The 10,905-nt window shown below is 33.1% G+C and overlaps 1 protein-coding gene across 2 annotated transcripts in view; it reads right to left on the minus strand.

Moving 5' to 3' along the window:
• The window catches only part of LOC144978336 (N-acetylglucosamine-1-phosphotransferase subunits alpha/beta-like), a 46,878-nt gene that overhangs the window by 34,191 nt on the left and 1,782 nt on the right, over positions 1-10,905 (minus strand). For both annotated transcript variants that reach the window (XM_078924230.1, XM_078924231.1), the window contains exons 3-5: positions 10,701-10,820; positions 1,417-1,616; positions 177-253 (exon numbers count right to left, since the gene is read on the minus strand). In XM_078924230.1, coding sequence (XP_078780356.1) covers positions 177-253; positions 1,417-1,616; positions 10,701-10,820 — 397 coding nt within the window. The remainder of the gene's footprint in view (positions 1-176; positions 254-1,416; positions 1,617-10,700; positions 10,821-10,905) is intronic.

The raw sequence follows: 10,905 nt of genomic DNA on the forward strand, positions 1-10,905 counted from the left end.
GATTTGTCCATCACCAATCTTACCTGGAGTGAGGCAAAGGTCTAAGCCAAGGACAGAAGAAGATGAAACAGTGCTGTTGAGGCCCAATGCTCCACCAGTAGCCAAGAGGCATAAGTCAAATGTAAATTCTCGCTTTGTTGAATAGTAATGAGCGGACATATCACACAGAGACTTACATAATATGCTTTCTGTACAGTGTAGTTTGTGCCTTGGTAAACCAATCCTTTTCCAAAATGATGAACCAGTTGGTCAACTGTTGAATGAGAAACAAAAGTATGCAAGTGTACAAGATAATGTGTATATGTGGCCATAGTGGCCAACTTTTCAAAGAGCTAAAACTGGATACCCTAACGCTCATTATTGTCAAGACCCAAAATGGCAGTTCAGTTGGAGTATAATAAAATATAAACTACATTTTTATCTATACTCTCTATTTGCCTGTCCCTTGTTTTATTTGCTTGTCAAAAAATCATAATCCTGGGACAAACTAGGGTAATTTCCTTACTAATAATAAACGATCCAATTTTTTTCTTCTTTTTCTCCAGACTGCAAATACTCTCAAAACAGTATTATGACAGGGTGAGTCTAAAATTTTAAGCTTAACTTATTTGATTTAAAATTAGTGCCCTAATTGAGGAAAGCAAGTTTTATTTCTTAAACTTAAAAATATTGTAATTTCCCCAATTCATTCAGATCATTTTGACTTTGAAATTTTATTTTGTCTGGCTCATTCTGACATAAGACCAGATGGAACACGTGCTATGGTAGGTCACATAAGTGTGAAATATGTGTATGCAAAAGAGCAATAATTTTTTAAAGTTTTTCTTTGTTCTTTTTTTGGGAAACATGCAATGGAGCAAAAAATAATAATATACTTAACATTCACAAGCATAAAACATCCACTTATGGCATTTATACTTTTCAGACTTGCCAACTAACAACCATCGTACAACTTAATTTTTTGCATATTTTATCCTAGGACAAAGCATACTTTTCAATGTTTTTTTAGACAAAAAAAAAAGTATATATATTTTCATTACAAGAGACCTTCTGCAATTTCAAAGATTGAGATAAATGTAATAACTTTGATAGTAAATAATCAGTTTTGTAGACGGGGATTGTTAATGCAATTTCACCTCTCCTGCTACTTAAAATACATCATTGATTATCCCTTGAACAGGTCAAAATATAGCAGAGCAAGAAAATTTCAGTAGCTGATACCAACATGTCTGCAAGTGCAAGCAAACTGGCATCCATACAAACTTGAGCTTTTATATTGTGCAATATCCATTAATCATTACCAAAAAAAAATCTAACAGAGATCAAAAGAATGTGAGTAAAGAAGAGCATTTTCCAAGGACTCAACCTTGCACACTAGACCACAAAGCTTAATAATTCTTAGTGCATAATTCTTACCATTCTGTTCCTGAAACAACAAAGTGACATTGGCGGGCACATCAGGACCCATTCTCATCTGCATCATGGATGTAACATTGGTAAATAAACTGCCATGGTCAACGCTTGACTGAAGGTCACTTAATGTAACAGAGTCCAACAATGCAGGGTGGATAATTATGCCAACAGGTAGACAGTTTGTATAGGAGCATTGCACCTCTCTGTGAAGGGTCAGATGACAACATATTAAAATATTCGTACATAAACATACATATGTGACCCACCACTTTAAAATGGTATTATATTGCGGATAAATTGATTAAGATGATGGAAAATGAAGTTAAGGAGAGAAGTATGAAAAGGGTTAATGTCTACACATTTAGGTCATATCAGTGCCAGTAAAAAAGGAAGAAAATTGAATAGTCAAAAAATTATAGAATTACAATTTAAGCACCAAATAAAATGTAAGACAAAGCAGAATTACTTCGATTAGGAAACAGATGTAGTTTCCAAGAGCATACCATCAGTGTACTCAGCTTGAGATCACATTACAAGTCTCATCTTGACACAAGCATAGGCTCCTCAAATGTTTACAGAATATATCCAAAACAGAAAACATAACTAACAATACATAACAGAGAGATGATTTTCAAGGGGGAAAAAATAATCTCCCAAAACTAATACTAACCATTTGACTGCTTCACTTCTCAGCTAAGGACCCTAGCAAGGACCAGGACAAAACAAAGCAATCTCCCATTCCAAGACAAAGACGGAAAGCAACTCGGAAAACAGATATAAAGGGAAAGAAGACACAGCAAGTGACCTCCTATCCACCATGGGAGATCAAAGGACCCTACCCTGAAATACAATTGCTTACACTATTTTAAAAAAAAAATGGAGCCCTATTTATTCCAATATAATACCAGATGGAGGTGATGGTACAGAGGGTTGTTTTGTGTAAGCATCACAAATGTCAAGTGATTAGGCTTCTTCACGGAGCCTCCACTTTGGCAACACTAGGATTATCTCCCTTGTTCAAGGATTAATCGTTTTTATCATGCCTAGTCTGTGATCATATCAAATTAACTTCTCACATCTCATTATCAATATTACCTAAAAAACCACTGGTTACTATGAAAATAGAAGCGACGCTAAATAATTGTAAATAAAACACTCTGCTTTATTTAAAATTCATGTATACAGTTTTGTCAGTTGGAGATGGCATTATGGATAGCATATACATCTTTTTTTTTTTTTGCTGTTGGATGATTCATTATTCACTCTGGGTTTTTTTTCTTTTGTTTTTTTTCAAAATGGACTTGTATGCTACCTACAATAAGAATAATCCGACAGAGTGTATTGGTCAACTAGTATCTCATGAAGAATTTAAATAAATACCATTTTTACAAGTGGTCAGAATACTATTTTTCTTTCTAGGTTATTTATAAAGCTGCATTTAACAACATCATAAATCTGTCTTTTAACTTGATTATGCATTTGTTTAATGGGATACAATGTTGGATCCAAGCTCTTTGAATCTGGAGTCTACTCATGTTACATCCTCGGATAAACAAAAAAATGCCCCATTTGCCCCAGGAAGGAGGTATGGGAACAAACGAGCCGCATAATTCAGTAGAAATAATTAAGCATATTTTATCTAAACCCAATGGCTTAATCATTGGAGGGTCCAATCAATGCAAGAACGACTTTTAGTTAAATCTTGATTAAGTTGGGAAAATTGTAATGACACATCTGTACTAAATCTTTATCGATATCATAACAAAGGAATTTCAGACACCACTCAGAGGAATTTCAATGCCGAAAGAGGAATCTCTGCATACAAGAAAAGGGAATTAGGATGGTATTTAGCATTGTGTTTATGTATTGTATAGTTCTAAATAGATAACTAATTAGAACAATATTATGATGTAAACAGGATGCCAAATTCCATCCCAAAGTCCTTTTATTTCAAATGAAGTAAAGCTACAAAACATAATGGTGGTGATTGCAGTAGTGGTGGCAGTGATGATGATACGTAGTAGTATTGGTAGTGATGATGATGTGGTGGTTGTAGTAGTAGTTGTAGTGATGATGATGTGATAGCCGTTGTTGTATTAGTAGTAATGATGATGTGGTGGTGGTGTTTGTAGTAGTAGCAGTAGAGATGATGTGGTGGTGGTCGTAGTGGTAGTGATGATATGGTGGTGGTTGTTGTAGTTGTGGTAGTGATGATGGTGTGGTTGTGATGGCTGTAGTAGTAGTAGTGGTAGTGATGATGATGTGGTGGTTGTAGTAGTAGTAGTGGTGGTGATAATTATGGTGTTGGTAGTAGTTGTTTTAGTGATGATGATGATGATGATGATGTGGTGGTGGTGGTTGTAGTAGTAGTAGTGGTAGTAATGATGGATGATGTGAAATGTGGTGGTGATGGTTGCAGTAGTAGTGGTAGTGATGATGATGTGGTTGTGGTTGGAGTGATGATGATGTGGTGGTGGTTGTAGTAGTAATGATGATATGGTGGTGGTGGTTGGCAGAGTTGTGGCAGTTATGATGATATGGTGGTAGAGTTAGTGGTAGGGGTATCCTTGGATCAATTTGACCTCACCGGAATTTGACGGAAGTTGCCGTAACCCGGAATTTTCTCCAGACAAAATGTTTCCGGTGTAACCGGAACTTTGGCATCACTGAGCCACATCACTGTATAATTCCTTCATGGATCTCAAGAATAACAATTTTGCTTTGTCATTTTGTCACGTTTATTTTTGTTTAAATTCGAAGGTCTTTGTACAGAAAAGGCGTACAAAATATTTCTCTGCTGTCGATTTGTTTTTTTTTAGTAATGTAATTCATGTTTTCATTGTTTTTTGTTGTTGACTGAAATAAGGTTTTGAGCCCAAAACATTCTGTGTTTGGTATTTTGGTCTTTTTGAAGCCGTTATTTTCATTTTGTTTATTGCTTTGTCACCATTTACATAGTATCGCTATGTTCACAAAAATAGGTTTGCAAGTAATTTGGTTATCAAATAATTCCAGCAATGAAATAGAAACCAAAAAGAAAAGAAAAAAAAAAGAAGAAAAAAACAAAACAAAACACCAAAAACAAAAAAATCAAGCTCAAAACAAAAACGACAAGATTGGGAAGCGTTCACAAAAATTAACCTCTGAACATTTTTTTCCTTTAATTCAAATAATTAAAAAATGTGGCTGGACCAATTGCAAGTATATAAAATGCAGTCTTCAAATTCTCATTTCAAAATTAAAATAGCTTGTAATAGCTCGGGTTAAACTGCTGGATCCTTCGAATGACCTTAGAAGGCACCGGTGTCAATTACACAAGTGTCAATAACAACATTCCACCAAGCAGTAAATGGGTAACTGGATCCAATTTAGATGTGCAGAATTTTACCACAGACTGGGATCCTGTCAATAAAGTAGACAGCAAATCTATCCCTATACTCCATCTCCAAGGGCCCTAAGACTCGGACCTAAAATGACTACAACTACTACATGTGTGTGTGTGTGTTTGAGTATACTTGTATGTAAGAGTTTGTACGTGTATGTGTGCATATTCATGTGTCTGCATGTGAATTTGTGGATGCATGAACACATTTCAGATTAACACAATTTTTTTAAAAAGTGCCTGAAATTTGATGACTTGTAGCTCATTAAAAGAAAATTAAATGGGCATAAAAAACAATTGTATCAATTGTAAATTGATCCTGATTGACTAACATCTCATATTGTAAAAATAAAATGATGGCAAGATATAATAAAAATGGCAGCAGAAGTGAACGGTTGTGCGGATGGTCCAGAACACCCTGGCTTCAAACTCAAAGATTATGCAATATTTGACAACAATAATATCAAAATAAAGGAAAGAATAAGACAGTTTCTCTTAGATTTATATATACGGTGTGATTTAAAAAATATATTAAACTAATGAAACATTGTAAAAATATGATTTAAATATGAACTCTTTTCAACAAGTTCAATTGACACCATCATATGTATATTATTGTTTTCATTCCATGTAACGATGTGTAAAAAAACTTTGTTACATACAAGGCTATTTGAGATTATGTAATTATGTGATATTGTATAAGGCAATGAAAGGATAAATTTATTTTCAGCCTTGAGTAAGATAAGATAATATTATTATGGTTCCAAATGGTAAAAGATTACTTTGAAAGAAAGCAGTATGTAATTCACTTCAAGACAAAGAAATATCTCTGAGTTACAAGCCAATAATCTTGAGTTACATGCGAATAAGAAGGCTGTTCTCCTGACATTTGAAAAACATAGCAGAAATATAAGCGTTTTTAATTTTGCTTAATCATTCTTTTATTCCTTTTTTAATTTGTGTTTTAGTATGTCCTAAAGAATTTCAATGTAAAATGGTCAATTGTCCTATAAAGTTTCAATATTTTTGTATAAAAAATTTAAGAGTTATAAAGTGTCAAAGTTTGGCCCCCTTTCTTTTGTCAAAAAAAAAAAATGTTTATGTCACATTGTCATCAAGACCAAAAAATTTTTTTTTAAAATAGCAGCAAATAAATGAAACAATTAAGCCATTTTGAGGGATGAAAAATAGTCTCAGAACCAAAACTAAATAATAGAGTTTGAACTGGATAGAGAAATATAAACAAACTTACCTAATTTTTTTCATTTTAACCCTGTTGGTGATCAGTATTAAGGGTATATTTTATTTTTGAAGAGAGCGGCAATTTACGTAAACTTACGATAACAGATAGAGGATACATAACTGGGACAAATATTTGAGAAAATATTACCCCTGTTTTGAAACAGCTACATTGGTTTCCTGTCGAGAGGAGAGTTGAGTTCAAGATGGCCTGTATAATTTTCAAATGTATTCAAGGTATTGTGGTCATTGATATCAGAGTAAAGGAAAGTGTCCAAAACAAAATTCTTGGAATGTGCAATTTACGTTGCGGCAACATCAAATCAGTAATTCTCTCTCTGTCTTTACCAGAAGCGCTCATATTATTGAGTGCTTCAAGTCTAGACTGTAAAACAGAATATTTTAGATTAACTTTCCTTTAACATTTTGAAATTTAACATTTAATTTTCTTAAAATTCTCATATGACCTATGTCTTGTAAAGCACCATTGAACAAATTAGGCGGATATTGACGCTAATAAATTTTATTTAATTATTTATATTACAAGTACACACACACACACACACACACACACACACACACACACACACACACATATATATAATAATATACGTAAATATATATATAGATGTCCTGACACAAATTTAGCATAACGAAGAAAATTTCCTTCAAAAATTCTAAAATTGTTACAAACATTTACGTATATTATTGAATGAATGAAGTTGATATCACTCATCAGAATGTAAACTTTTTAGATTACACGTAGTTTTGTGTGTTCAGGGTCCCCAGTCAAATCTTAAACAATTTTCCAAGACCCCGACATTTTTTAAAAAGACCTCTATCTCCAGATCGATCGGGTTTCCCTATCAACAGCAAATAAGATATCACACTAAAACAATATAAAGAATATTTTTAAAATATAGTCTTTCGATTTGTCAGTCAATACTGATTTACAAGTGAGCCAACACCAAACATATCAATTCAGTACAGTGCAGAGCAAATATATCAACAACAGTTATATCGACACGACATCGAAGTCCTGTTTTTTTTCCGCTATACAACAATAGTAAATATTGATTGCCTATATTGACAACTATTTGACCACATGACAGTTATATCAATAAGTTTTAAAAGGTCAAGATATCTTGCAGTGAAGTAAAACAACAGCCAATGAAAATGCAGAGAGATCCTGTAAAATAACAGTCGAAGGAAAAACCAAGATTAATGTCCAATAACATCCTGTAAATCTCTCCCCCCCCCCCCCCCCCCTCCCCCTAAAAAATAAAAAGTAAATAAAATAAAATAAAAACTTGACGAAACAAAAACAAAACTATTTCCCTAAAATGCGGTGCAAACGCTCAGTTCATTGGTCTCAATAATATGGGTATGGTAAATGCCACTATTACTCATGGTACTCAGTCACAACACCACTTGACAATAGTTAATTTTTGAAGACGCCATTGCCGATGTGGAGTCAGATGAGGATAAAGTATCATTGGGACAAGTTTTCAGCCATGCTGCTCTAGAAGCTATCAAGATCCTCCACTGTTTTTCACAGCAACTTCATGAGGGCGCTTCCTTATTTGAGGTCTTTGCCAGTGCTGAGGAAAGGGTCCATAAACTTATTCTTGGCCTTATTCTTCACAATATTAGATTATTAAAGTCATATAAAGTGAACCGTCATAAATTTCAAAACTGACTCTTTTAAAAGATAAATCGATATATCCATTCTCAACTGTAATATTTTATGCATACTACAAAATTACCTTTTAATCATTTCCTAGCTTTAGTTGTTTATGTCAACAGAAATTATTCACCTGATTTCCTTAGATGATTCCATAACTGTCTTTCGTACCTAATACTAATGTTTAAAAAGTTTGTCGACACATTGTTATTGTATTATGAACCATAATCACTAACTCCTGAAGGCCAAGTGCTATAATTTTAAAACACTAACAACATGTCTAAATATATATATATATATATATATATATATATATATATATATATATATATATATATATATATATATATATATATATATATATATATATATATATATATATATATATATATATATATTATCACAACTGTTTACAGTTCATGAAACATTGCAACTTCAATGATTTCAAAGAAGCCCTTGTGTCTTAATTTACTTAGAAATTGAGGACATCTGATACTCCTTGTCCTTATCGAATTTTCTGAAGACATTTGCAAAGGTGAGTAAAACCCAACTGCTCGTTCACTCTAGTGACTTTCTCTGCTTTGTCAGATTTTATTTTTCACTTTCCTTCCTTAAATATGTGTATGTAGCATTTTCCATTAATTCCAATTTTCTATCCTTTAGGAGCACAACCTACTCTTTCTTTAAAACTTTTACAGATGTCAGCCAAATACAAAAATCATGAGACAATATGTATGTCCTGTTATCCAACTTAAAAAACAAAAAACCAAAACAAAAGGCTTACTCCTACAGACGTGTTGTTCATTCTCATGAAATTTTTATTTTAAAAAGAAGAAAGAATTTTACTTTTTTAAATTCAATAATTATATTTTCGGACTTAAATTAAATTTGATATCATGTATAAACATTATCAAGGTTGAGTTATCTTTTTGAAGTAAAACAGTATAATAATCTTCCCACAAAACCACCCATTGAAAAGGTCAATCAAAAATAAATTCACATTCAACGAGGTCATTTTCAGCTATGGCTGGGAGACACCTATTTGGCCCCAAATGTCGCACAGCTCCCAACTTGGTATATCAGTTAACAGGGAGTTTGGGATAAAAATGAGGGAGATGTGGCTAAACCTCAGGAGGCTGCAGTTTTACTGCAAGCTGGGTTGAAAAAAGAAATGGGCAGAAATCAGGATCATTGCAGAAAATAAAATAAAGTACAAATTTCAATGATTTGGAATGGGAAATAACCCTGATTAAGTTTACCTTTATAAAAGCATTTCATTTTCTGATTGAATGTCTCCTTATCAAGGATTTTAATTCAATTTTGTTTTTACTTACCACTATCACTGTAACAAATAGTGAAAGTATGAATAAGATATGAGAATATTTAAAATATATTCCACGCTTACATGCATAATTTTATGCAAATCCCCAAAACAGCATGAAAAGTATTAGCGAAAAAAGGGTGTCATATAAGTGACATCTAATAGAGAAATAATTAAAAATCAACAAAGTTGGCCATCACACACTGGCTCATTTGTACCAGCAAACTCCCGACATTTACCCGACTTCCTGAAAAATTCCCAAATTTCCCGACTTGCTGGGGACCCTGTGTGTTGGTACAATTAATCTGACAGGAGGAAATTGTGATTATTTTACTTAAACTCATCCAATCAATACATGGAACAAAAATCAGAAATACATGAATCCCAAATTACATTCACCAACAAACCAGAAACTTTACATGCTCACTTCTCTGCCAATGACTGTGCTCATAAACTTCAATTGCTGGCAAGCTGAATTGCAAAGTTTCATTATAAAGTTTTCATTTACAAAACTTTGTCAGCCGAAAATGATACTACAAATAAGTTCTAATTCATATCATCATTTCCGTGTAATGTTTGATGAAAACTATGGACCTAGAAATTTTAATATATGCGGTGCACAGAAAAAAAAAAATGATAATGATAAAATCAAATAAAGCAAGCCCTCAAACTCAATCACAAGACAAATTTTAATTACAGCGACAAAAAGTTAATTCTTTAAAAATTAAACAGAGTTGCAGAATTAATTGGTTGCATTGGCGAGTTTAATCAATTTCATAATTCACTCTTCTCCCCCCCCCCCCCCCCCCCCCCCCCCCGTCTTCTTTCTTTTTTCTTTTTTTATTTCTCTCTCTTTGTGTGAGTCCTGTCTTTCTATTTGTCTCTCCTTATCTTTGTGTTGAAAGGTGAATTCACTCCCGTCTCTCCTTTTACCTTTCAATTCACCACCGTACCTCAATTCTATTGGATGAAGGAAGAGGAATGAAAAGACAATCCCTAAAACTCACAGCTTGTTAACATTTGCAGAGGTGAACACAGCTAAGGGACATAATATGTGAAATTTGCATTTTTGCAATTTCCCCTCATGACGCAAGGAACCAAAAACACTTGCCCATGTTGAGTTGAGAGCTTTACAATGAACAACTGAATTGCTCAATCAAAAAAGCACAATTTTTAATTTTCTTCTATTCCTTATTCCTTTTTTAAAAATGAATGAATGCTAAAAATAATCTTACATAAATGAAAAAAATTTAAATAGATTGTTGATGGTCTAGCATGTGACAGACCTTCGATTGATATATCTAAACTCTCTCAATTTCATTTCCAGCAACTGATTCAGTTGATAATAGTCACAGGCAACAATTATAACATTTTGGTAACTTTTGGGAAAATCCAAAAATTTCAAGATTTAAAAAAATATGTCTCAAACAAAAATCATTCATATTCAATAATATCATAAATTGTCACCTAATAATTTGGTGATATATACATTTCTGAGTAAAATAAATTGGGTACAAAATACGAATATAGAGGGGAAAAAACAAAACTGGCCACACAAAAATATGATTATACTTATTGAATCTATATAAGTGTCAGGACTATTGGATCAGCCCAGAAATAGAGCTGTAATGAGATGGCGAGCTACACATGAGTGAATTTACCTTGATAGATTAGTCTTTATCTGCAGTTGAAATTTGACCTCTTCAAGCTGTCGCTGTGAATCTGGGTCTGTCCCATTGACCCAAGTGTAAACAACATCAATTGGTACAGGAAGTGACAGTCTATATGAATGGCAGAATATATCACATGAACAAGTTACACAAGTTTTCAGACCAATATAGCCCAAATATATACACAAATCGTTGG

This window comes from Berghia stephanieae, chromosome 8, assembly GCF_034508935.2.
Source record: "Berghia stephanieae isolate SIO BIC M18660-M18661 chromosome 8, UCSD_Bste_1.3, whole genome shotgun sequence".
Taxonomy (NCBI): Eukaryota; Metazoa; Mollusca; class Gastropoda; order Nudibranchia; family Aeolidiidae; genus Berghia; species Berghia stephanieae.